Source organism: Hypomesus nipponensis, chromosome 17 (assembly GCF_054491055.1).
Source record: "Hypomesus nipponensis isolate SF chromosome 17, ASM5449105v1, whole genome shotgun sequence".
In the NCBI taxonomy this organism is placed as follows: domain Eukaryota; kingdom Metazoa; phylum Chordata; class Actinopteri; order Osmeriformes; family Osmeridae; genus Hypomesus; species Hypomesus nipponensis.
In genome coordinates this window covers 23,310,832-23,338,753 of record NC_140377.1, presented here as the reverse complement: position 1 = coordinate 23,338,753, position 27,922 = coordinate 23,310,832, and the positions used below count along the sequence as shown (strand labels likewise).

General features: G+C 50.9%; 2 protein-coding genes across 2 annotated transcripts; one reads left to right on the top strand and one right to left on the bottom strand.

Moving 5' to 3' along the window:
• The first annotated feature begins 551 nt into the window (after positions 1-551).
• On the top strand, positions 552-6,984 carry rtbdn (retbindin). Its single transcript, XM_084677165.1, has 7 exons — positions 552-681; positions 3,148-3,319; positions 3,546-3,639; positions 4,982-5,110; positions 5,262-5,358; positions 5,859-6,056; positions 6,252-6,984. The coding sequence occupies exons 2-7, from the start codon at positions 3,157-3,159 to the stop codon at positions 6,426-6,428; spliced, it is 858 nt and encodes a 285-aa protein (XP_084533291.1). The 5' UTR covers positions 552-681; positions 3,148-3,156; the 3' UTR covers positions 6,429-6,984.
• A 5,268-nt stretch (positions 6,985-12,252) lies between these two features.
• junbb (JunB proto-oncogene, AP-1 transcription factor subunit b) lies at positions 12,253-14,008 on the bottom strand. Its single transcript, XM_084677160.1, has one exon. It carries the CDS (start codon positions 13,703-13,705, stop codon positions 12,716-12,718), a length of 990 nt encoding a protein of 329 aa, XP_084533286.1. The 5' UTR covers positions 13,706-14,008; the 3' UTR covers positions 12,253-12,715.
• Positions 14,009-27,922: the final 13,914 nt, after the last annotated feature.

Here is a 27,922-nt window from a genome sequence, read left to right as displayed (position 1 = left end):
AGAGTGTGTGTGTGTGTGTGTGTGTGAGTGTGTGTGATGGTGTGTGTTTGAGTGTGTGTCTGTGCATATGTGTTATTGTGTGAGGGTGTGTGTGCTGTGTGTGTGACAATGTGTGTGAGTGAGGGTGTGTGTGTGTGAGCGTGAGTGTGTGTTGGGTTGGACAGGTGTGACTCAGCACCTGAGAGATACATATCAAGGTCACTGTGATGCACCTGTAGGGGTCAAATATGTAGCCAATCATTTTATTTGTTACACGTCCGCATAAAATCACAATTACCATCTGTCGTAGGAAGAAAATAAGGTGTCTGAGTGAATTAGTGACAAAGAGAGAGAGAAAGCAAGCGAGAGACTGTCAGTGGGCGAGAGAGAGAGAGGGAGGGGGCCAGACAAACAGAGGGAGAGGACGAGAGAGAGAAAGAGAGGGAGGGGGCGAGAGAAAGAGAGGGAGGGGGCGAGAGGGTGTAACAGCCTAAGGGGTGGGGGGGAGGGTGGGGGGGAGGGTGGGTGCCCTTCAGTTAAACCGTTAAGAGTCGGGCGCGCGGACCCCGGGAAGGCAAACTCCTAATCAGAGCTGCGTAGTTCCACAGCGGAGCTGTTACCGACACCAAAACACAGCAGACACCGAGGGGAGCACGTTGCGCTACACAGGATCTACCAGAACACCGTTTCTCCAACCGACAAGTAAGGGCACAGCATGTTGACGCTTGGTAACAACAGAGAATAAAATAAGCCTATACAATATGTAGGCTGTTTATGTTTTATATATGCCTATATAAAACAAAATGCATTATTATCGGTTTGATACTAAGAGTAGGTCAGGCATTTCAATGTGTCATCGCAAGTATTTTTTTCCGATACATTTTTGTTTGGATGGCTAGTTTGTCAACTAGAAACTTGCAAATTGTCTTAAAAGTGACGGGAAGTAGGCTAGAACATTGTTGAGTGTCGGTAAACCGCTTCAGTCTGAAACTGTTCAACATGTTGCTCTTTGTCTTTAATCATTTAATCCGGTTATGTTGTCGGTGGAACACCGGTTTACCAGTCTGCACTGGGGGGAGGGGGGTGTCGCAGCGCTTGTAACACTTAAACTGAAACCCTTCTTTTAATCCTATCGGTTATCATGCCAGCTTTGTTTGAGTTATTATGTCTTTCAGCATGACCGGTAAGGACTTAGTGACAAATCAGCACAGGGGGGGGGGGGGGCACTTCTGTAGCTACTGGCTTTCCTCCGGTTGACCGGGGGTGATGTGTTCATGCGCGTGGTATTCCCTGGTCAGATTAACTCGTGCGTCGGCCAGGGGGGCATGTCACTCATCATCGTCTCAGCCGTGAGCCTCCGCCCGCCACTCTGATTACACTGCACCATCAAGTCATCCTCTGACCGCCAGCTCAAGGCTTGTTCCGCGAGGAGCGGCAGCGCGCACTCCGTGAACCAGGCCACGCGGATCGACGTTCTCTGTAACCTTCTGAGGCACCAGTCAGCACTGCAATCAGGCTGGCTGGTTCTCCTTCTGAGGCACCAGTCAGCACTGCAATCTGGCTGAATGGTTCTCCTTCTGAGGTGAAAGTTAATCTGGTGTGACTAGATTAAACTGTTCTGACTGTTTTAATTATATTTTGCAGAATAATGCAGAAGGACATGAAGAATATGAGTCTTTGTTAATGCTTTGTTTATTCATAATTTGTTAATTTCTCAAAATTTGATGCAATTCTAAAAATCATGTTCTTTTAAGCAAACATTAAAACCACAATGTACACCAGGTGCGGCCTGACCTCACATGTGTTCCTGGGTGCACTTGATTTAAGCGTAGGTGTGTTCTTGGGTGCACTTGATTTAAGCGTAGGTGTGTTCTTGGGTGAGCTTCAGGTCACTTTGGTGTGCATCACCTTGGGCTAAATAGCTGTAACAACTGTTCTGCTTAATAAACATTAAGGTATAAACAATGCTTAATTCAGCCGACACTTTTATCCAAAGTCACCAACTAGTTAATATCAAAAGTACAACAGAACATCAAGGATCATAAGTGTTTAGTCAAGCAGACACAGTGCAGGATGAACCCTCCTCAGCTACCAGACACAGTGCAGGATGAACCCTCCTCAGCTACCAGACACAGTGCAGGGTGAACCCTCCTCAGCTACCAGACACAGTGCAGGATGAACCCTCCTCAGCTACCAGACACAGTGCAGGGTGAACCCTCCTCAGCTACCAGACACAGTGCAGGATGAACCCTCCTCAGCTACCAGACACAGTGCAGGATGAACCCTCCTCAGCTACCAGACACAGTGCAGGATGAACCCTCCTCAGCTACCAGACACAGTGCAGGATGAACCCTCTTCAGCTACCAGACACAGTGCAGGATGAACCCTCCTCAGCTACCAGACAGTGCAGGATGAACCCTCCTCAGCTACCAGACACAGTGCAGGATGAACCCTCCTCAGCTACCAGACACAGTGCAGGATGAACCCTCCTCAGCTACCAGACACAGTGCAGGATGAACCCTCTTCAGCTACCAGACACAGTGCAGGATGAACCCTCCTCAGCTACCAGACAGTGCAGGATGAACCCTCCTCAGCTACCAGACACAGTGTAGAGTGAACCCTCCTCAGCTACCAGACACAGTGCAGGATGAACCCTCTTCAGCTACCAGACACAGTGCAGGATGAACCCTCCTCAGCTACCAGACACAGTGTAGAGTGAACCCTCCTCAGCTACCAGACACAGTGTAGAGTGAACCCTCCTCAGCTACCAGACACAGTGCAGGATGAACCCTCCTCAGCTACCAGACAGTGCAGGATGAACCCTCCTCAGCTACCAGACACAGTGCAGGATGAACCCTCCTCAGCTACCAGACACAGTGCAGGATGAACCCTCCTCAGCTACCAGACACAGTGCAGGATGAACCCTCCTCAGCTACCAGACACAGTGCAGGATGAACCCTCCTCAGCTACCAGACACAGTGCAGGATGAACCCTCCTCAGCTACCAGACACAGTGCAGGATGAACCCTCCTCAGCTACCAGACACAGTGTAGAGTGAACCCTCCTCAGCTACCAGACACAGTGCAGGATGAACCCTCCTCAGCTACCAGACACAATGCAACAATAACATCACAACAATATTACGTGGTGATTTCTGTTCCTTTGTCAGGTGGAAGCCATGGCTATCCGACACAGAATGCTGCTATTGGTCTGCACTTATCTGTCAGCCGCTCTGATTGGCCATACCCTGGGTCTGGAAGGGGCGTGTCTACAGGACGGCAGACACAAGGCCACGCCTAGTCCTGAGCCCCACTTGGGGGAGTGCACACTGTACTCTGAGAGTGAGACCTCACACACACACACACACACACACTCACACACACACACACACACACACACACACACACTCACACTCACACACACACTCACACACACACACGCACACACACACACACACTCACACACACACTCACATACACTAACACTCTCACACACTAACACTCTTACACACTAACACTCTCACACAAACACACACATGACTTATTCACTCTCTGAACTCTCCCCCAGACAGCTGCTGTTCAGAGCAGCACATTGAGGACCTGCTGGTCGCCCCTAGCAACAGGAGCCCCCCCCAGGACAGATGTGGCCCCCTCAGCCCAGGGTAAAACCTGCTCCTGCTCCCTCCATCTCCCTCCTCCTCCCCTCAGCCCTCGATCTCCTTCCTCCTCCCCTCAGCCCTCCATCTCCTTCCTCCTCCCCTCAGCCCAGGGTAAAACCTGCTCCTGCTCCCTCCATCTCCCTCCTCCTCCCCTCAGCCCTCCATCTCCCTCCTCCTCCCTCAGCCCTCCATCTCCTTCCTCCTCCCCTCAGCCCAGGGTAAAACCTGTTCCTGCTCCCTCCATCTCCCTCCTCCTCCCCTCAGCCCTCCATCTCCTTCCTCCTCCCCTCAGCCCAGGGTAAAACCTGCTCCTGCTCCTTCCATCTCCTTCCTCCTCCCCTCCGCCCTCCATCTCCCTCCTCCTCCCCTCGGCCCTCCATCTCCTTCCTCCTCCCCTCAGCCCTCCATCTCCTTCCTCCTCCCCTCAGCCCAGGGTAAAACCTGCTCCTGCTCCCTCCATCTCCCTCCTTCTCCCCTCAGCCCTCCATCTCCTTCCTCCTCCCCTCAGCCCTCCATCTCCTTCCTCCTCCCCTCAGCCCTCCATCTCCTTCCTCCTCCCCTCAGCCCTCCATCTCCTTCCTCCTCCCCTCAGCCCTCCATCTCCTTCCTCCTCCCCTCAGCCCTCCATCTCGCTCCTTCCATCACACTCCTTCCTGCCTCTCCTCGTTCTCCTCCCCTCTTCCCTCTACCCCTCTCTCCTCCCCTCATCCCTCTACCCCTCTCTCCTCCCCTCATCCCTCCCTCCTTCTCTCTCCTCCTCTCATCCCTCCATGTCTCCCCTCATCCCTTCATCTCTTCCCTCATCCCTCCCTCTCTCTCCTTAGATGTGAGGGCTCCTCCCCTCATCCCTCCATCTCTTCCCTCATCCCTCCATCTCTCTCTCCTCAGATGTGAGGGCTCCTCCCCTCATCCCTCCATCTCTCCCCTCATCCTTCTCTCTCCTCCCCTCGTCCCCCCATCTCTCCCCTCATCCTTCTCTCTCCTCCCCTCATCCCTCTCTCCTCCCCTCATCCCTCTCTCTCCTCCCCTCATCCCTCTCTTCTCCCCTCATCCCTCTCTCCTCCCCTCATCCCTCCCTCTCTTTCTCCTCAGATGTGAGTGCTCCTTCCCTCATCCCTCCATCTCTCCCCTCATCCCTCTCTCTCTTCCCTTCATCCCTCCCTCTCTCTCTCCTCAGATGTGAGTGCTCCTTCCCTCATCCCTCCCTCTCTCCCCTCATCCCTCCATCTCTCCCCTCATCCCTCTCTCTCCTCCCCTCATCCCTCTCTCCTCCCCTCATCCCTCCCTCTCTCTCTCCTCAGATGTGAGGGCCCCTCCCCTCATCCCTCCCTCTCTCTCTCCTCAGATGTGAGGGCTTCATGAAGAGGGTGACATGTTTCCACCGTTGCTCCCCGGACGCTGCCCGCTGGCCACACCCCCAGCGCCGGAGCTCCCTGCTCGCCGTGCCGCTCTGCCACAGCTTCTGCCGAGACTGGTGAGGTCGCCACGGCAACCACCGGTTACCATGGTAACCCCAGGAAGTTGACGCTCGCTCCTGTCCTCCGTCAGCCCTGGTCCTGGTTTCTGTGCACTGCTTCTTGGATGTGTGTGCATGTGTGCATTTATGTGTGTGCGTGTGTGTGCAGGTTCGAGACCTGCAGAGAGGACCTCACCTGTGCACGTAACTGGGCTAGCGACCCTCGAGGACAGAAATGCAGTGGAGCATGCGTACCCTACCAGCAGGTACCACCAGGGGGGAGGAGGGGTGGGGACAGTAAGGAGTTAAGAATAGGAGGGATGAGGGAGGGGGTCTCTGTGCTGTTTTAGTGGACACGGAGGGTTATAGAAAAAGAAGCAGTGACCAAGGGTGCACAGCTGTGTGGGATGGTCACACATACACACACCAGCACTCTCATACACACGTGCACACGGACAGATAATGAGGAGGGGGAGAGGGAGGGGAGAGGGAGGGGGGCTGGAGGGGGAGGAGTGGGAGGAGGAGGGGGCTGGAGGGGGAGGAGGAGGGGGCTGAAGGGGGAGGAGGAGGGGCCTGGAGGGGGAGAGGGAGGGGGGTGGAGGGGGAGAGGGAGGGGGCTGGAGGGTGAGGGCATTACTGTCAGATGCTGTCACATCTGTTATTCTCATCAATCAATTAATCTCTGTTCAACCTTGGGGTGTGTGTGTATGGTCTGTATGGTGTGCGTGGTGTGTGTGTGCGCATGGTATGTGTGTGGCGTGTATAGATGTACCAGCATGGCAGGGATCTGTGTGAGAGCGTGCTGGGCGAGGCCTTTGTGACGGTGGAGGATGAGGAGGAGAGGGCGGGGCCAGGAGAGGAGAGGGCGGGGCCAGGAGAGGAGGGGGCGGGGCCAGGAGAGGAGGGGGCGGGGCCAGGAGGGAATCCATGTGGCTGTCTGACCCTCAGCACCGCTGACCGAGAGGTGATGACCTACACACACACACACACACACACATATATATACACACACTCATGTATATATATAAGCACACAAACACCACCTATATACACACATACACACACAAACACATATTTATATATATATACACACACACATATATAAACACACATACATCCCGTCCCCTCCTCTGTGTTGATGTTGTGCTGCCATCTCCAGGTGATGGCAGCTCTGAGTGCTGAGGAGGAGCAGGACACCACCAAGAGAGGCCTCCCTCAGGCCCGGGCCCCCTGCTCCCGGACCCCCGCACTGCCCCCGCAGGCACGGAGGGCCAACGCAGCGCTGCGGAGACGCTCCCTCCAGCCGGACCTAGAGGGGAGCGGGAGCGGCATGTAGACCACTGACAGGAAGCTCTGATGATGTCACATCCTAATATTCTGTCATCATTGGGCTTGCTAACTGGCTCGTTGCTAATGTACTAGCTAGTGTCCTTCAGATGCTCCTAACCAGCCTCTTGATGCTAGGAGGACCTAGCCTCACAGCATCATCATCATTGTAGTCATCTTCATCACCACCATCATCATGTGGGACGACACACTCATACATAGACACACACACATTCATCTACACTCACACACACACACTCATAGACACACATTCATCTACACTCACAACCACACACACATAGACACACATTCATTTAAACTCACACACACACACACACTCATAGACACACATTTATCTAAACTCACACACACAGTCATAGACACACATTCATCTACACTCACCACACACACACACACACACACTCATAGACACACATTCATCTACACTCACACACACACACACACACACACACACTCATAGACACACATTCATACACACACACTCTCACACACCAGGGTAGTGTCTCTGTTCGACTCTTCAGCTCTGCAATAAAGATTTGTCTCTCCTGGGTCTCTGTTTGGCTTCTCTGGGCAGATAGGTACGCACACAGCCTCACACACACACACACACACAGCCTAACACACACACAGCCTCACACACACTCACACACACCTCTGCTTTGTGGTGTGCTGCTGTGTGTGATCTACAGTAGAAGTGACTTGATGAATAACACCTCCCTCTCTCTATCTCTCTCACTCTCTCTCTCTGCTCTGTCTCTCTCTCTCTGTGTATCTCTGCCTTATCTTTGTCTCCCTCTCTCTCATTCTCCCTCTGTCTCTCTGTTCTGTCTTTCCCCCCCTTCTCTCCCCTTTCTCCCACTCTCTCTCTCTCTCTCTCTCTCTCTCTCTCTCTCTCTCTGTCTCTCTCTCTCTCTCCCTCTCTCTCTCTCTCTCTCTCTCTCTCTCTCTCTCTCTCTCTCTCTCTCTCTCTCTCTCTCCCTCTCCCTCTCCTCTCTCTCTCTCTCTCTCTCTCTCTCTCTCGCTCTCTCTCTCTCTCTCTCTCTCTCTCTCTCTCTCTCTCTCTCTCTCTCTCTCTCTCTCTCTCTCTCTCTCTCTCTCTCTCTCTCTCTCTCTCTCTCTCTCTCTCTCTCTCTCTGTCTCTCTCTCTCTGTCTCTCTCCCTCTCTCTCTGCTCTTTCTGCCCCTCTCTCTATGTGTGTGTCCCCTGCAGGTGACTAATGTGCAGAGTTAGGTTGTACATCAGAGCCACAGTGGTCTGAAGTGGTGACAGAGAGACAGACAGGCAGACAGAGAGTTAGACACAGACAGAGAGAGAGAGAGAGAGAGAGAGAGAGAGAGAGAGAGAGAGAGAGAGAGAGAGAGAGAGACAGACAGACAGACACAGGCAGGCAGGCAGAGAGGCAGGCAGGCAGGCAGGCAGGCAGGCAGGCAGACAGACAGACAGACAGGCGAACAGAGAGACAGACAGGCAGGCAGAGAGGCAGACAGGCAGACAGACAGACAGACAGACAGACAGACAGGCAGACAGGCAGACAGGCAGACAGGCAGACAGGCAGACAGGCAGACAGACAGACAGGCAGACAGGCCAGACATACAAACACAGACACACTGACAGACACATTCTTCAAAAGTAGAGGGGGGGTGAAGAAAAGGATGGAGCGAGACAGAGAGAGAGTGTTAGGGGGGAGACAGAGAGAGAGTGTTAGGGGGGAGACAGAGAGAGAGAGAGTGTTAGGGGGGAGACAGAGAGAGAATGTTAGGGGGGAGACAGAGAGAGAGTGTTAGGGGGGAGACAGAGAGAGAGAGAGTGTTAGGGGGGAGACAGAGAGAGAGTGTTAGGAGGGAGACAGAGAGAGAGAGAGTGTTAGGGGGGAGACAGAGAGAGAGTGTTAGGGGGGAGACAGAGAGAGAGAGAGTGTTAGGGGGGAGACAGAGAGAGGGTGTTAGGGGGGAGACAGAGAGAGAGTGTTGGGGGGGAGACAGAGAGAGAGTGTTAGGGGGGAGACAGAGAGAGAGTGTTAGGGGGGAGACAGAGAGAGAGTGTTGGGGGGGAGACAGAGAGAGAGTGTTAGGGGGGAGACAGAGAGAGAGTGTTGGGGGGGAGACAGAGAGAGAGTGTTAGGGGGGAGACAGAGAGAGAGTGTTAGGGGGGAGACAGAGAGAGAGTGTTAGGGGGGAGACAGAGAGAGAGTGTTAGGGGGGAGACAGAGAGAGAGTGTTAGGGGGAAGACAGAGAGAGGGTGTTAGGGGGAAGACAGAGAGAGGGTGTTAGGGGGGAGACAGAGAGAGAGTGTTAGGGGGGAGACAGAGAGAGAGTGTTAGGGGGAGACAGAGAGAGAGTGTTAGGGGGGAGACAGAGAGAGAGTGTTAGGGGGGAGACAGAGAGAGAGTGTTAGGGGGGAAACAGAGAGAGATGTGCTGCAGGCCTGTTGAACACAGGGACATGTATAATAATAACATAATTATGCATAATATAGCATACACACTGTCAGACCAAAACGTCAGCTAAATGAATAAAATGCCAAACCCTCAACTGTATCCTGACCAGAGCTTCGCCAGTTAGCAGGGCAACACTGCCCTCCCTGGTGAGTATGTGGTGTGCACATGGTGCAGGTGTAGAAAGGCGTGTGGGAACGCTATCCAGCTAGTGCCACTAGGTGGCCCTGTCTACACAGACAACCCCCCTACTCACAGGGTCTACCATAGAATGGGAACACAAATAAGTCAGACAAAACTTTTTTGCATGTTGATAACATGCTGTTTTAATCCCCCTTGTCGTCTACAGACAGGCAGCATGGCAGGGCTGGTACAATACTGACCAGCCTGACAGGAGGCAGAAGAGGAGGAGGTGGAGAAGGTGGAGAGGAGAAAGAGGAGGAGGAGGCCATGGGGTGGGAGGTTGAGAGAGGGATGGAGTGTGAGTGAGAGAGATGGATGTATGTTAGAGAGGGGAGGGGAGGGGAGGGGAGGGGAGGGGAGGGGAGGGGAGGGGAGGGGAGGGGAGGGGGGAGGGAGGGAGGGAGGGAGGGAGGGAGGGAGGGAGGGAGGGAGTGAGGGAGGGAGGGAGGGAGGGAGGGAGGGAGGGAGGGAGGGAGGGAGGGAGGGAGGGAGGGAGGGGAGGGGAGGGAAGGGAAGGGAAGGGAAGGGAAGGGAAGGGAAGGGAAGGGAAGGGAAGGGAAGGGAAGGGAAGGGAAGGGAAGGGAAGGGAAGGGAAGGGAAGGGAAGGGAAGGGAAGGGAAGGGAAGGGAAGGGACGGGAAGGGAAGGGACGGGAAGGGAAGGGAAGGGAGGAGAGGAGAGGAGAGGCAGGCAGGAGAGACAGGTAACTAAGGGAGGAGAGACAGTGTGGAAGAAATGTAGATTTCCTGTGTGCTTAAATTATTCACTAATCAAGAGAACTAGTCATTGGATGCTAGTTAGTATGTTCTCATGTAAGCTTGCTATTAATAAGAGTAGATTGTGTCTATGTGTCAGGGTTAATAGATGTTTGAGATCAGGAGAAAGTACTGGCTAAATGTTCCTTGTCATGACTACAAGGAGAGCTCCAACTATGAACTCTGTAGTTTGAGTGGTCATGTGTTGGGAGCTGTGAATCTCTTTCTCTGAGACTGTTGTAACGTAATTTCTGCCTGACTGTCACTATCTATGTTTACATTCTTGTGCCCTATAAAAGATGGTCCTCTGTCCTTCAGAGCGGAGAGAGACTTGATTGAGACCTAAGCCTGGTGTTGTGTTGTCATTTATTGTCAGAGGTCTGGTTTTCTCTCCCAATCTGCAGATTGATAAATACTTATTAAAATCCAGAACTCAACTGAACTTAGTCACTCCGTTTATGAAGAGACGGACAAAACACTTTCCTCATCAACAGACAGCTCGGAGAAGAGATAAGGACAGGGTTTATAAAGCAGGATAGGTCAGACATGAAAGGAGAAAAGCAACAGTTGTTTTGTGATAAATTCTCATAATTCTTAGAATGAGGTTTCATTTTGAATAAGCTACAGATTGTGCCCCAAACAAACTTTTTTTTTTTTTTACAAATCTGTGGAAACTTGATTGTTTCAAACAGTGATGCTGAAAGACGTGGTAAACTAGTGGGTGAAGGTTACTTTTTTCCACAATGAGGACAAAAACAGGAGAGTTGTCGGTGGAAACGAGGCGACAGGCCCACCTTCTGTGTGCGTCAGATCAGAGAACTTCTCTCCAAAACAGCTGAGGTGAGAAAGTTAGCGGGCGCCGACCTCAGCTTTCAGCTGTCTCCTCTGATGTGGTTTTAGAGATTCTCTCTGAAGTTTGTCGTTTCTTCTGAACTATGAAGCGACTAAGCGAGGTCTGTTTTTCAGAGGCCAGATATGGACGGCTGGGTCGTTTTGCTGGTGTGTCAGTGTGTACGTCATTAACTGCTTTAGAGGACAGATTCTCCGCTCCCGTTGTCCGCGCGAGCAGCTTGAGCACGTTCCATCACTCCTCTCCTGCTACGCAGCAGGCGGTCTGGACCGTTGGCAGCTCGTAAAGGTTTTGAGAGAACAGACTGTTTGGATTTAGAAGTTAACTTTGATGACTAACCTTCATAGAGGCCACGTTTACAAGGGGGCCTGGCCCCCAAACCCCTGAGCGGGTGAGAGTGAAGGAGGCCGCACATTCTTGTGTGTTGACGTGTCTCTACCGTGCTCCTGTCGCTGGCAGCGCCAAACCCCGTCCCATTCACACAGATGCTCCCGCGCGTTCCAGACGCCCACGCGAGCCTATTGCCCTGCCAAACAGCTTGGCATCTCGAGACGCCCCCGACATTCCAAGGACCGCTGTCACTTCCCTTCGTGTGCGCGGGGTTAATTATGATAATAAGTAGCCTACAAATCTCTTCCAATCTAACGCGTGAACGACTAACAGGCTTCTTTATCGTGCCTTTACGCACAAGGATGTAGGCCGAGTCCAGAATCACTGAAAGTGGGATTAAAGGGTTTACAAACGATTAATAATTGACTTCACACTTGACAGATGAACGGGTCGTTAGATGATGGATTAAGTAACACTGGAGCATAGGGCAGGTAGCTGCATGGGTACCTGTCAAAGACCCAGGCAGCTGTGCTTTACACTTCATCATTTTAATGAAGACCCCTCTCAATCAGTTGCAGCTCAGTGCTTTTTAATCTTATTCAGAAATATGCAGACCAACTGTATGCTTTCCGTGGCCTTCAAGAATGTGTTTCTACAAAGGTCGTGTGTGATATTTTTTCTTTAGAGGAAATTAACTAAACTAAAGATATTCCGCCTTCTCCAACCGGCCGGGGACCCTGTTATCGGTATGCAGTAACAAGTAAAACGGAATCAATTTGGAGGAGTGGCGGGTGGGAGTTCCCCGGAAAAGTTTATTTTGTCGTGACGTAGTTCGAGCACAAAAATGTCCATATATGGACACACTGTTGTGTCGACCGAAACGTCTCAGGTGCCAGGACGTGAGAGCGCGAGAGGAGATAGCAGAGGGGATATGAGAGGATCGAGGCTTGACTGAGTCTCATACTGCAGACTAAATATACGGCTACAAATTAAATGTTTCAAATGACTACTAATGATAATACTACATTTAGTAGCTAATGCTAATATGTGGGCATTAATAGCACAGAGAACCACGCTGTGATCATGAGCATGCGTGTGTAAGAACCACGATGTGATCATGAGCATGCGCGTTTACCGCTGCGTGGTCCTCGCTGGAATGCGGGTTTTTTGCGTGTCTGTGTGATGATCTAATCTGATTAATGTGAGATTAACAGAAAATGAACAACTGTAGCCTATTTGAAGAATTTCAGGAGATTCAATGTACAGTTTGAAAAATACTTTACTTCTTTACTTAAATAAGTCGCACAAATCATAAAAAAGGACACTGTGAACATCAAATATCCTCAGAAAAGTTTGTTAGGATCAACCTGACAAACAAAATAATTTACCCATCAAATAAACGCAGCATGACAGAACGCATGACAAAAAACGTAATGCAAAAGTACAAACAATACATTTAACTTCCCGTTGTGTTATTCAGTAAACCTGCTGGCAGTCTGGGTCGACAGTTTATAGGCACGGAGGGTGAGGGCGAGGTTGCCATGGTCACTGGAGAGATGTCCAGCAGCCGGCATCAACAGTGTCCCAGTGAACACCAGACGTCTCCCTCCACGAATTCAGTCCCGCCATCCTGACTCGAGGACAGCCTGTTCGAGCTCTTTCAACACGCACCTTGCGCACAATGTTACTTCAGTGTTGTCACTTTCTCCATGTCCGTTCTCTGTTCAGAAGGCCTCCATCTTACTGGTCACCATCAGCTGGCAGCCGCTACTCATGTGCGTCAGAACCTTCCGTTTTAGTTGCGCTACCTGGTCCCGGAGCACCGACGCCGTGCTTGACAGCCCCGCGTTGTCCGACTTTAGGACTTTCACTTTTTCTTCCAGACGGGAGATGCGCTCGAGCTTGCGCCGCCGGCATTTGGTGGCCGCCATGCGGTTTCTGAGCCTCTTCCGCTCCGTCTTGATCCTCTCCTGGTTCTCCATGTCGATGGGGGACATGGGCGGAGACCCGTCGCTGCTCAGGAGGTCGGGGACGGTCTGGGGCTCCTCCTTCAGAGCCAACAGCCGCTGCGGATGGAGCGCGGCGCCGGGGAGAGTGTGCTGGTAGTGATGTGCACCGGTCGCAGAGGTCTGTTGGTGGTGGCTAGGCTGGTGAGGCGGCAGGTAGCTGATGGTGGCGGAGGGATAGCTGGATGCGGAAGTGAGGTTAGTGTTTGGGCAGTAAGCGTTCAGTGTTGTGTAGATGGGAGGCTCGGGCTGCAGGGAGGAGGCCAAGACGTTAGATGGCGCTGCGGAGCAGGCGGTCACCCCGCCGGCACCGAGAGACACATTGGGAGGCGGCATCTGGTTCATCTTATGGAGCTCATCCAGAGCCTTGACGAAGCCCTCCGCAAAGCCCTCCTGCTCGTCGGTAATGCCCCGGTTGTAGAAGAACTGTCCCGGGGTGGGAGTGGTGATCACTCCGTTCCCGTTCTGGATGATGAGCCTCTCCAGCTCTGGGGACGCAAGCCTCAGGGAGCCCACGTCCTGGTGAGCCGCCTGGTACAGCTCTGCATCAGCGCGCAGCTGCGACTTGAGGCTACGAAACGGTTCTGTCAAGTTCAAATTCATATTCTGCTTCAGCAGTTTGTAGTCTTGCATTGCTGCGTCTGCGTGCCCGTACGCCGACAGAAAAGAGTCGTCGTGATAGAAAGGCTGCTCCATTTTTGTAGACATAAAGTCTTAGGAAAGTGATTCTTACCGGTCAAACAGTCTCAGGATAGTGTAACAAACTACGGTCACTCGAGCGCGTGCATCAATGCAAGCACCTGTCTTGATTGTAGATGTTATCAATACTGAGCTTCCAGTCTAAGATGTAGCACAGGTCCTCGGCTACGACAGAAACAGCTTCTTGATTTCCGTTCCTGTTGTTTTATTTTCAAGTCTGGAAAATATCTGTAACTGTTATAGTGAAATCACTCGTGTGTACCTAGAGTCTCTTGTGGAGATAAATCATCGGTCATGGCTTGAAACGTTACTACAAGCATATTTATACAGACCCACCGATACACACGCGCTGCCAAGAGTGAGGGGAGCTCAGGATTGGATAGAACCTGCAAGTCCACGCCCCGACAACAAACGTCACGACTGTGACGTGATTATCGGGAAAGGGGGTTGTAAACAAGAGATGTGAGATCGCTGACAGAGAGAGAGAGAGAGAGAGAGAGAGAGAGAGGGAAGGGATGGAGGGAGGGAGGGAGGAAATAGAGAGAGGGAGAGAAAAGGAAGGAAGGAGAGAAAAGGAATAGAAAAAGAGAGAGAGAGAATGGTGAGAAGCATTGGATAATTTTAGATCATAAATTGCTGTAACAACCACCAGCCATCCATACATGTTCAGCCGTACCGCTAGATTTTTACATAATCTGTTTGCGTTGTCTCGCGCACCGATAGAAGCTAGTGAAACTATACAAGGCCTTATGTTTAACTTGCCCTATCTTTAACGAACCCGCGCAGGTTTTATGTCAAGATCCTTTCCACGATACTTTGAAATGATGACAACACTATGTTGGGGTTTAATAGGCCTACTGTAATTCTACTGAAACACTACCAAAATCACCCGGTGATTTTGAAATATTGATTTAAACAAAGGGAACATGAACTATGCTATAAATCTGATTGAAAAGTATTGTTCACCTAATCACCTTTATTAGCCCTGTCCGGCATTGATCTGTGTGCTTCGGTAGACAAATGTTCAGAATGTTTCACAGTGCAAAGGAAGCCAGTCCATATATGGTCAAGATGACGCGGTAGATCCTCCGTGGGAGAAGCGGGAAGCACAGCCCCCTGGCCGCGCGCCAGCAGTATTCATGCCTCGAGCCAAACGGGAGAACGAGGGACTTTCTGAGCTTGCGATCTGCTCAGATGTTTGTAGCTGACGCCGGTGTCAACTCTCTGCCTGGGAGTTCAGTTTCGTTATCTTCAGCTGCTTGATTTCTGTTGATGTTCATTGCTGCTCTTGTGTTCGCATCTATTGTGTGTTGCCTCGGATTTCATGATTATTTCTGAGTTATCGGAACAGGTGCTTGTCCTGTGTGATAAATAAAAGTAAACTGCATTGACAGTGAGATTGTCGATCAACTTTAGGCAAGGTAGCTTAATAAGGCTGGTCACCTTCTCCCTCCCTCTGTCCATGAAACGTGTGTGTATGTAATGAGAGTGTGTGTGTGTATGTATGAGAGTGTGTGTGACTGTAGGCTAGACAGGGTCTGTGACTGTAGGGTCAGGACACAGCCAGGTGTGACTGTAGGGTCAGGACACAGCCAGGTGTGACTGTAGGGTTAGGACACAGCCAGGTGTGACTGTAGGGTCAGGACACAGCCAGGTGTGACTGTAGGGTCAGGACACAGCCAGGTGTGACTGTAGGGTTAGGACACAGCCAGGTGTGACTGTAGGGTCAGGACACAGCCAGGTGTGACTGTAGGGTGTGTGTGTGACTGTAGGGGTTAGAGGGGGGATAGTGAGTGTTACCTGCCCTGTGCTCTGCTGATTACCGTAAGATTGTGTGTGTGTGTGCAGCAGCACATTCACAAGCTTGGTGGGTGTGGTGTGTGTATGTATGTATGTGTGGTGTGTATTGTTGCAACAGAACCTCTCACAGCTGTGTGAACCAGTAAAAGAAGGAATGTGGAGGAGAGGACAGAACAGGAGGAAATGAAAGGGATTAGAGAAGAAGAGAGGTGGAAGGAGGGGGAGAGCAGGGAGGGGGAGAGCAGGGAGGGGGAGAGCAGGGAGGGGGAGAGCAGGGAGGGGGAGAGAGGGGAGGGGGAGAGCAGGGAGGGGGAGAGAGGGGAGGGGGAGAGCAGGGAGGGGGAGAGCAGGGAGGGGGAGAGCAGGGAGGGGGAGAGAGGGGAGGGGGAGAGCAGGGAGGGGGAGAGAGGGGAGGGGGAGAGAGGGGAGGGGGAGAGCAGGGAGGGGGAGAGCAGGGAGGGGGAGAGCAGGGAGGGGGAGAGAGGGGAGGGGGAGAGCAGGGAGGGGGAGAGAGGGGAGGGGGAGAGCGGGGAGGGGGAGAGCAGGGAGGGGGAGAGCGGGGAGGGGGAGAGCGGGGAGGGGGAGAGAGGGGAGGGGGAGAGCAGGGAGGGGGAGAGCAGGGAGGGGGAGAGAGGGGAGGGGGAGAGCAGGGAGGGGGAGAGCAGGGAGGGGGAGAGAGGGGAGGGGGAGAGCAGGGAGGGGGAGAGCAGGGAGGGGGAGAGCAGGGAGGGGGAGAGAGGGGAGGGGGAGAGCAGGAAGGGGGACAGCGGGGAGGGGGAGAACAGGGAGGGGGAGAGAGGGGAGGGGGAGAGAAGGGAGGGGGAGAGAGGGGAGGGGGAGAGCGGGGAGGGGGAGAGCGGGGAGGGGGAGAGCGGGGAGGGGGAGAGAGGGGAGGGGGAGAGCAGGGAGGGGGAGAGCAGGGAGGGGGAGAGCAGGGAGGGGGAGAGAGGGGAGGGGGAGAGCAGGGAGGGGGAGAGAGGGGTGATAAGGAAGGAGAGTGGTAGTGTTGAATGTAAACAGATCATCATCATTAATCTTAATATAAATGAACATGTCGTGCAAAAATCTGGACTGGGTGTGTGAGAGAGAAAAAGAGTGTAGTGTGTGTGTGTGTGTGTGAGAGAGAGAATTGTTCTCAGGTTATACAGAACCCAAGAGAGCATTCTACACATCTATTATGAATCCCCGCCCCCAACAACAGTCTGTGCTCTGCTCTCTGATTGGCTCTCACTGTGACTCACCCTGGCTGGAGGAACCAACCAGAGGTCAGAGGTTAGCAAGGGCTGTCTCTCTGCCCTTCACACTTCGCTGCACACACACTCACACGCACAGTCAGCACAAAGAGCTTGATAGAGACGTGTGTGTTCTTGTGTTTGGTATGTGTGTGATGGTGGTTAGAGTGTGTGTGTGTTCCTTGAGATGTTGACTGTTACAGAGACACAGTGATGCCTGTCAAGCCTGGTATTAATAGACCTTCCATCATCATCATCATAATCATCATCACATGACAGCGTGAGGTTGTTGTTCTGCGAGAGGTCATGACCCTGGTGACAGTCCAGTGATGTCATGTTTACATGTTACAAAGAGACGGTCCTGGTCCTGGTCCTGGTCCTGGTCCTGGTCCTGGTCCTGGTCCTGGTCCTGGTCCTGGTCCTGGTCCTGGTCCTGGTCCTGGTCCTGGTCTGACTTGTCAGGTTGTGGTCTGGATGACAGCTCTGTCCTCTAGCTGGAACATCCCTGTCAGTCGCTCACTAACCCTAACCCTGTCAGCTGTGGAGGTTAGTCGCTCACTCAGACTTCCTATGTTTTAGGGTTTGTCTGGAGTAGATCTGTCTGGGTATATGATGTGTGTGTGTGCCTCTGGGGCTGTCAGGCTGCTGCCCAGTCAGCAGAGAGAAGATCATCAACATGGAGCCTAACAGCCCCAGACTCTGCTGACACCACACTTCAGTAAAGGAGCAGTCTGCTGATTTACTGCAGTCATACACAACAGAGCTCCTGACTGCAGCTCTCACAAAGAGCTGTCTGACCTGGAGATCACCCTGGAAACACACACACTCCGGGGAACACACACCTGGAAACACACCTGGGAATGCGCAGGCACCTGGAAACACACACACCTTGGAACACACACACAAACACTCTCTCTTTCTCCCAGGACCAGGAAGTCTTACTCAGAGTGTTGATGAGAGTGTGTCTGCTCTGCTTCCTGGTCTGGACTCACTGTGGAAAACTGGAGGATCTCTAACCCTGGTTGTCATAGCAATAAGCTGAGGGAGCCGTGCCTGAGGTCAAGACCTGCTTAGACAGCACACTATTGGCTGAGAGAAGAGCAACAGAGATGACAGGGAGGTGAGTCAGTCACAACTCACAACCACCAGAAACACACACACACACGTACACACACATACATGTACACACACACAGAAATGTGTAAACATGCATCTCCTGTAGTTTAACACACCTCACTTTATGTTGAATGGTGAATTTTAATCAGTCATTAAACAGTCAGACAGTAAAGCAGCTAAACAGCCAGTGGTGAGTGGTGTGGTTTAGTGTTAGTGAGGTGGTTTAACTGGTGGTGTGGTGAGGGTTAATGGTGTGGTGAGGGTTAGTGGTGTGGTGAGGGTTAGTGGTGTGGTGAGGGTTAGTGGTGTGGTGAGGGTTAGTGGTGTAGTGAGGGTTAATGAGGTGGTGAGGGTTAGTGGTGTGGTGAGGGTTAGTGGTGTAGTGAGGGTTAATGAGGTGGTGAGGGTTAGTGGTGTGGTGAGGGTTAGTGGTGTGGTGAGGGTTAGTGGTGTGGTGAGGGTTAGTGGTGTGGTGAGGGTTAGTGGTGTAGTGAGGGTTAATGAGGTGGTGAGGGTTAGTGGTGTAGTGAGGGTTAGTGAGGTGGTGAGGGTTAGTGAGGTGGTGAGGGTTAGTGGTGTGGTGAGGGTTAGTGGTGTGGTGAGGGTTAGTGGTGTGGTGAGGGTTAGTGGTGTAGTGAGGGTTAGTGGTGTAGTGAGGGTTAGTGAGGTGGTGAGGGTTAGTGGTGTGGTGAGGGTTAGTGGTGTGGTGAGGGTTAGTGGTGTGGTGAGGGTTAGTGGTGTGGTGAGGGTTAGTGGTGAGGTGTTTCAGACCACAGAAACGTTCTCTTGGTGCTAGAATGTATTGGCATGTGGAAGACCTGGGTTGGTCCCTGTGTCTGTGAGATCTGTTTCAACCTCGACACCTCTGTCTCGACCTCTGCCTGGACCTGGTCCTGGACTTTTCAGTGAGGAGAAGATAGATTCCCTATCTCTATGTGGAGAAATGTGTGTGTAGACCTGCGTGCTACAAGATACTTAAACTGGTGGACCCAGCCAAGTACCACACACACATATACTCACAGGCACACACACACACATATACTCACAGGCACACACACACATGCATTACACACTCACACAAAAACATATAAAGGCTTTATTAGAGCTGACAAGCTGCTTCCACAGTCATGCTGAGGTTGTGTAATATCATAGACACTCACATACTGTACATACATGCAGAGACATACACACCCTCACACACACTCACATACACACACATACATACCTAAACAGACGTACACACACACACACACTCACACATTCAGCTGCCCTTGTTTGATGTGGTCTTTAGAGAATGTCTTTGAAGGAATTTTTCTCTGTCTTTGAAGTAGTCTTCTCTTTTATCTTCTGGTAGTTTGTGAGCTGAAAAAGTGCCAGTGAAAACACAGTTGTGTGCATGTGTACGTGTGTGTGTGTGTCCCCGTGTGTGAACTTGAGAAGTCCTCCTGTTCAAACCATTGTTCTCTTAAAAAAGAGGTGAACTCCAGTCTGACTACCACACATGCAGAGACAGAGAGAGAGACAGGGAGAGGGAGGAGGACAAGGATGGGGAGGAGTAAAATGTAAGAACAGGAGAGAAGGAGGAAGAACAGAAGAGGAGAAGAAGCCTCCCCCCCTCCTCCTCCATCACCTCCCCTCCACCTCTTCCACCTCCCATCCTCCTCCACCTCCTCCTCCCTCCTTCTCCCCTCCTCCCCTCCACCCTCCACCCTCCTCCTTCCTCCACCCCCTCTACTCCCCTCCCCCTCTCCTCCCCCTCTCCTCCTCCTTTACACATCCTCAGGAAAGAGAGGCGAGGAAGAGAGAAGTAAAATGTCCCCCCCCCCCAGCTGGGAACCCAGATATACAGGAAGCGGCTGTTGCTAGGCTGTTGCTAGGCTGTTGCTAGGCTGTTGCTACGAAACAGCCCTAATGTCTGTGGATGAGAAGCGTGGGAAAGATGGGAGGAATGACAGAAGGGGAAGGAGACAGGGGGGAGACTTGGGGGGAAAAAGATAAAGATAAAGAGAGAGGGAAGGAGAGTGGGGGGAAGAAAGAGAGAGGGGGAGAGAGAAATAGAGAGGGAGAGAGAAAGGGAGAGAGAGGTGAGATCAAGAGAGAGAGAGGTGAGAGAGAGGGGTGAGAGAGTGAGGTGAGAGAGAGAGAGAGGGGGGAGAGAGAGAGAAGGGGGGAGGTAGAGAGAGGTGTGAGAGAGAGAGAGAGAGAGAGGGGGAGAGGTGAGAGAGAGAGAGAGAGAGAGAGAGAGAGAGAGAGAGAGAGAGAGGGGGGGGGGAGAGAAGTAAGACAGAGAGGGGGAGGTAGTTGTCTCAGTAGAAGGGTTCATGTGCGCATGTACCTGCGTCTGTGTCTGAGAATAGAATGATTGACGCACATTATGACACCAGCTCTACAACCCTGACAACCACTCTCTGTCCTTCTCTCTCTTTCTCTTCTCTCCTCTCTCTCTCTGTCTTTCTCAACCCACACTAACTAATTTGTCCTCCCATTACCCTGTAGTTTTAATTCTCTCTGTCTTTCCATTCTTCTTTCCTCTCTCTCCCCTCCTCTCCTCTTCTCTCTTCTCCCACTCCTCTCTCTTCTCTCTCTCCTCCTCTCTCTTCTCTCTTTCCTCTCTCTTCTCTCACTCCTCTCTCTTTTCTCTCCCCCTCCTCTCCTCCTCCTGTCCATCTCTTGACCTCTCCTCTCCTGTGTGTGCCTGTGTGTGTGAGTGTGTGTGTGTGTGTGTGTGTGTGTGTGTGTGAGTGTGTGTGTGTGTGTGTGTGCACTTAGAAACAGGAAAAGGCTGTGGGTTGGAGGACAGGAGTCATCATTGGAGTACGTCAAGATGCCTAAACCACAGAGTGTGTAAGAGTGTGTGTACTGTGTGTGTGTGCTGTGTGTGTGTGTATCGCTGTGTGTGTGTGTTGCTGTATGTTTGTGTCACTGTGTGTGTGTGTTTGTGTGTTGCTGTGTGTTTGTGTCACTGTGTGTGTGTGTTGCTGTGTGTTTGTGTCACTGTGTGTGTGTGTTGCTGTGTGTTTGTGTCACTGTGTGTGTGTGTGTGTGTGTTGCTGTGTGTTTGTGTCACTGTGTGTGTGTGTGTGTGTGTGTGTTGGTTGTGGGGTATTTCCTATTCTTACAAGACTGGGTCAGGTGCTATCACTGACCTAATGAACCAAACTAAACACTACCAAATCTGATGTGTGTGTGTATTTGTGTGTGTGTGTGTATGTGTGTGTGTGTGTAGGAGATCACAGCTTGTGACTAACAGTCTAATTATACTTTCAGCTCTAACAGTCTAACTCTTCCATAAGGAAGTGTTGTGCAAATATTTTTATTTTTATAAGTAGCAAAGTCATCATAACGGTCATCAATATACCTCTACCAAACCTCTCCTCCCTCTCTCCATTTACAGTTAGTCATTTTAGCAGACGCTCTTATTCAGAGCGACTTACATTAAGTACAAAGACCTTCTCCCCCGAGGCAAGTAGGGTGAGGTGCCTTGCCCAAGGACACAACGTAATTTTACACAACTCGGAATCGAACCGGCAAACCTTCTAAATAATAGCCCAATTCCCTAACCGCTCAGCCATCAGACTCCCTCCCCTGCTCCCTCATCTCCTCCCTGCCTCTTCCCCTCCTCTCCTCCACAACCTGGTGATATATATATATATATATTTCCATGACAGTGAGGCCACAGACACAGCTGCAACACACACACATACAGACACAGTATTGTGTTGTGGAGAGAAGTGTTAGTCATGTGTGGCCGCCCACCTTGGGGGGGGGACCACCCGAAAGAGACCACCTGAAATCATGGGGGCCAGATAGAGAAGGGGGGGGGGGAAGAGAGGAGGGATGGAGGGATGGAGAGGAGAGAGGAGAAAGAGAGGTAGAAATCACCCTGTTCCCCACTCACACCATCACAAAGCCAAACATTTCCTTGTCCTCTCCCTCCCTCCTTCTACCACTCTCTGTATTCCTCTCTTCCTCCATCTCTTCCTCCATCTCTTCCTCCCTCTCTTCCTCCATCTCTTCCTCCCTCTCTTCCTCCTTCTCTTCCTCCCTCTCTTCCTCCCTCTCTTCCTCCCTCTCTTCCTCCTTCTCTTCCTCCCTCTCTTCCTCCCTCTCTTCCTCCCTCTCTTCCTCCTTCTCTTCCTCCCTCTCTTCCTCCTTCTCTTCCTCCTTCTCTTCCTCCCTCTCTTCCTCCCTCTCTTCCTCCCTCTCTCTGAATCTGCCTCTCCAGGACACAGCCAGTGTGTTTGACAGCCAGTCAGAAGGAACCCTAACCTTAACCAGGGAGGTGGGTTTGATCAATCACTTTGTGGAGTGATTTTTTCCCTTCATTTCAAAGGAAGGTCTTTGTGGTTCAGTACTGGTGTGTGTGTTTACACCAGGGAGCACATTCACAGAACTACCGTTAGAACTTTTTGGACTTCCTGGAAACTAAAACTGGGAGTGTGTGCATGTGTATGTGTGTGTGTGTGTGTGTGTATGAGAGTATGTGTAATTGCAGGGGGTGTGTCTGTGGTTTGACTACAAGATATTTAGGATGAGTGTGTATACGTGTGTGTGTGTCCATGTGGGTGTGTGTATGTGTATCTGACCACACCATAACAGCAAAATATACTATTTATGTTGTAGAAACACATTAGTATTTGTGGAATGCTTTGCCAGTGTTAGGTAAAGGAACAGCAGCAAATGTGTTTGTGTATGCATGTGTGTGTGTCTGTATCTGTGTGTGAGTGTATAAGTGTGTTTATGTGTGGGTGTGTGTCTGCGGGCCCATTAACCAAGAGAGAGAGAGAGAGAGAGAGAGAGAGAGAGAGAGAGAGAGAGAGAGAGAGGGGAGCTTTTGTTGTGTTTGTGTTCAGTGACTCCATCAGTCAGTGCAGAGTGATGGATAAAGAGGACAGGGCTGGTTGGCTGACTGCCTCAGAGCTGTGACTGAGGGGCTAGTGGTTGTTATTGTGTGGTTGGGTATGTGTGTGAGTGTGTGTGTGTGTGAGTGTGTGTGTGAGTGTGTGTGTGAGTGAGTGTGTGGGGTAGGAGGTAGGGGGGTTGCTATAACCGCAGCGTTATGTTGGACAGTTGAAAGTGGCCAGGAGAAAAGACAGGGTCATTTGCGGCACTGCTCATTGTGTGGTGATTCCTAAAACTACAGTAAAAACGACTCGCTAGTTACACAACCAGGTCATCGTTTTACAAGAACACGTTATCTGCCGTCATCACACTCACAAAAAGTGTAAACGGCCGTCTGTTATTTGATCCTAAAGCTCTTTTGAAGCTGTCAGAACAGCTACTGCATCTTGTTAGTGTATAACAGATGTATAACCAACAACAGCAGCAGCTCTGTGGCTGAACCTGGCGCTCCAGCCTTCAGCTGGCTTCGTTCTCACGTTTCAGAGTTAACAGATCCCTCTTCTACTGCCGCCGGGGTCTTCAAAGGCCATTCAAGTTAAGTAACGTTCGCAGCCGGGCAAACAGCTGCAGCACAAAGCGAGGGGTCGTGCTGTTTAAGGGCGAGCCGCCTGTCAGAATCCGCCACGGCCGGCTAACTAGCATTGCCGGGCAAACCACCTTAAATGAGGACGCTGGTGTGCGCAGTCCAACGGGGACAGCGCCGGTAGAAAAGAAGAAGTGATGACTCACAGAATTTCCCAAAATCCCCCTCCCACTCCCGCTTTACGGGAACAGGAATGTTATTTTCTTTTTTTCTCTCTCGTTCTCCGTGTCCCAGTCGTTCATCTCCCTGACAGCGGTGGGGTCAGGCCCCGGGTTAATGTTTGTCTGTGTGGTCCTCTCATCTCACTCCAGGGGCGACAAGCGGCTCTCATTATGTGCGGTGGGCATTTGAATGTTTTGTAAGCGGTGGAGGGAAATTGAGCCAAACTGCGCTTTGTTCTGTGCCCAAAAAAATTCAAGCCCACTGCAACTGTCAAAGAAATCTACCTGTTGTCGGGTTAGACATTATGCCTCGGCCTTGCTCAGTTTCTAGTTCCTGTGAGGAACTCGGCTATGATGAAATTGTGTTTTAATAAGTGTTAGCATTAAACAGTCAGAGTCAGATGGCTGAGCGGTGAGGGAGTTGGGCTGATAATCATAAGGTTGCCGATTGATTCCCCGCCATGCCAAAATGATGTTGTGTCTTTAGGCAAGGCACTTCACCCTGTTTACCTTGTGGGGAATGACCCTGTACTTACTGTAAGTCACTCTGGATAAGAGCGTCTGCTAAATGACGAAATGTAAATAAAAGTGCTTATTTTGCAGGCTATTTGGCTCAGATGTTGCGGTACATCTGCCTGACTAGACACCAGCGCAGTGCCGGTGTAGGTAAACCTTGCCTATAGGCGCCAAATGTGCTGGAACCGACACTGCACCAGCAGAAGTGTCGGGTCAGTGAGGGGTGAGTAGTATAAACGGAAGCCTAAAGAAATGGGCCACGCCGGTAGGAATCTGGCCTACAACATGGATTTTACTGTGCTAACCGCGGTAGAGCCTTCCAGAAATACGATTTGTCACAGCCCCATTCACGGCATAAAATTACCGCACATAACTTCAACAGAAATATCAATCAATCTACATAAACATCACAAGCAATGTTCCGCATCCTCATAACCAGAATTACACACATGGAGTAGGCCTAGACTATATTCGGGCTTTACCGTTTGGTTTTATATGACACAACTTCCGACATTTACAGAGACAGAAAATGCAGCATGGAATAGTGTTGTTATGCAAGCAATGATGCCAGGTTGGCTAGTATTGTGAAATTTTATTTTAGGCCAACAGAATCAAGTATTCAACCATGTAATCATTTGTTATAGGTAGCTCACTATATAGGCCTATTGAACTACGTTTTCTTGGGATCCCATAAAGCTACACAGTAGCTCTTCTTCTTTGGCAAAGCACTACAAACGCTGGAAAAATTCACCTGCCGCATCCGAATACGTCCGAGTGGTAGATTTGCCGTTGCGGTGCGGATTGCTTTCTATTGAAAGTTACCGTCTGTGTTTCAGAATGATACTGTGATATACATTTTAGGCCATACTGCCCAGCCCTAGGATCAGCAGGCTTAGTCTAGATCACGGGAGGGAAGGGAGCGGTTGAGGATATGTCCAAATATTAACATAGGCCTACTGTAAGTATAACACATAAAACACTTTTATAAACATAAAATGTTACAAACATCTCTAGGGACAGGAAAAGCTCAGTGGTAGCACGTGAAACATGGAATTTAAGAGATCATAGGTTCTAATCTCCCCGTGTGCTGCTTTGGATAAAGAAAAGGCCACACATTACAGACTGTAAGATGGTCTCTCTACGGGACAGTCTCTCTACAAGACTGTCTCTTTACAGGACAGTCTCTACAGGACAGTCTCTACAGGACAGTCTCTCTACAGGACAGTCTCTCTACAAGACGGTCTCTTTACAGGACAGTCTCTACAGGACAGTCTCTACAGGACAGTCTCTCTACAAGACGGTCTCTTTACAGGACAGTCTCTCTACAGGACAGTCTCTACAGGACAGTCTCTACAGGACAGTCTCTCTACAAGACGGTGTCTTTACAGGACAGTCTCTCTACAGGACAGTCTCTACAGGACAGCCTCTACAGGACAGTCTCTCTACAGCACTATCCTGAAAAGAGACAGTCTCTCTAAAGGACTGTCTCTCTAAAGGACAGTCTTTCTAAAGGACAGTCTCTTTACAGGACTGTCTCTTTTCAGGATAGTCTCTCTACAGGACAGTCTCTTTACAGGACTGTCTCTTTTCAGGATAGTCTCTCTACAGGACTGTCTCTTTACAGGACAGTCTCTACTGGACAGTCTCTCTAAAGGACAGTCTTTCTAAAGGACAGTCTCTCTACAGGACTGTCTCTTTTCAGGATAGTCTCTCTACAGGACTGTCTCTTTACATGATGAGTCTGGGAGCCTGGGGGATGTGAGTGTTTGTTGTCACGGCAGCAGCGTCACCCCACCAGAGGCTGAGAGGAACCGACAGTTAGTGTGGTCAGCAGTCACTTAGCAACAAGTCCTGTCAATCAAAGCCCCTGCCGTCTGTCAGCGAGTATGGGAGAGAAGGGACAGGCTGCTGACGGTGCAGAAGAACAAGGAGAGCAACAGGTGGGCGTTCTACCCTGGCTCTCTCTGTGTCACACACACACATCCCAGCAAACACACACAAGCATGTGGGTGCACTTTGGACTTGCATGTCTTAGGGTGTGTCCTTGTGTGTGTGTGTGTGTGTGTGTCTACCTGTGCTGCGGTTTAGACAGTTGTGTTTCAGCTCTGTGTTTAGCAGGGCAACATTCCTGCTAAATAATACACCCCCTATCTGCGCCCAGCTGGACTGGCTGTGTGTGTCTGTGAGGGCTCAGGTGTGTGTGTGTGAGGGCTCAGGTGTGTGTGTGTGTGTGTGTGTGTGAGGGATCAGGTGTGTGTGTGTGTGTGTGTGTGAAGGCTCGGGTGTCTGCTGTGTGCAACATGTGTTGTCTGGCATTGTGAGCCTGCCATGCTCCCTGGCACGCTGGCCAAAGACACACCCCCTGGTGCCCTTGGACTGGGGGGGAGGGGGGGACTGTGTGGGTGTGTAAGAGAGAGAAACAAAGGGAGTGAGAGAGATCCGTTAACACAAACACAGGTAGACCCATCCTGGCAGGAGAACAGAGACATTCACGACAGGCTGACCAACCAGATCAGAAGGATCAGATCCACCTTGAAAGAATGTAACTGGAACCTTCATTTAAATAAAGAGCATGGAACATCAAATATAGAACTACTGTCTTGTTCTTAAATACACTTCTGTGGGTGGGCAGTGTACGTGTAAGTGTGTGAGTGTGTGTGAGTGTGTGGCACCACGCCTCTCCCTTCAATTCCTCTTTTCACTCGTTCCATCTATCCTTATTCTCCAGATGGGTTTCCTTCCTGAAAAGTAGCACACCACTTCTCCTTCTCCATCACTCCTTCTCCTCTCCACCTCTTCTCCTTCCCTCCTTCTTTCTTTCTCTCTTCCTCCTCCTATCCACCTCCTCTACTCCTCCTCCTTCTCCCTTTCCCCTTGTCTTCTCTTCTCCACCTCTGCTCCACCTCCTTCTCTCCTCCTCCTTCTCTCCTCCTCTCCTCCACCTCCTCCTCCAAGTGTCTCTGAGTATGGCAGGCTGTGAGGACCTGAGGGACAATACTAGAGGTTGAGTAACATGCTAACTGTGATCTAGAATGTTTTGTTGGTCAGCTGCGTTGGTATGGTTCCTTTTAAGGCCTCCACACACAGGAACTCAGGGCCACAATGCTGAGGCTCTGACCTCCAACACACACACACACACACACACTGATACACACACAAATATGACACAATAAGCACGAAAGGAAGGAGAGAGGAGAGGGGGGAGAGAGGAGAGGAGAGGGAGGAGAGAGGAGAGGAGAGGGAGGAGAGAGGAGAGGGAGTAGAGGGGAGAGGAGAGGGAGGAGAGATGGAAAGAGAGAGGCACTGTGTTCAGAGATACAGCAGGAAGAGTCCAGTCAGAACAGGAAGTAAAGCCAGACTGGAAGACAGGAAGTAAAGCCAGACTGGAAGACAGGAAGTAAAGCCAGACTGGTTAAAGGAGCTGCCAAATAGTGTCCTAGGGCCAATTCATATGGGCCAAATACTGTCCTACCTGACGTCACAATGCCATTCCGATGCAGGGACGCGTCCGTCGCTATGCCGACCTTAAATTCCTGAGATATCTACACGTGCTAGCAGGAAATTGTCATGGTTGCTATACTGGTTACTTGGTAGGAAGTTTTGTATTTAGGCTTATTTAAACCAGTTTATTCTACGCTACTATTTAAAGTTTTCACTCGTTCGACCCGAGACAGGAATGCGCGCAGGTAGAATATTGTACGTGTTGCCTTCCCGGTCTGTTAAAATGTATGCTAAATAAGTAATTTTTTCGACAAAAACAACTAGCTAGCTAGCACCAGCTAATGAAGGAGTGAAAACTTTACATAGTAGAGTAGAATAAATCGGTTTAAATAAGCCTTAATACAAAACTTCCTACCTAGTAACCAGTATAGCAACCATGACAGTTTCCTGCTAGCACGCGAAGATGTCTCAAGAA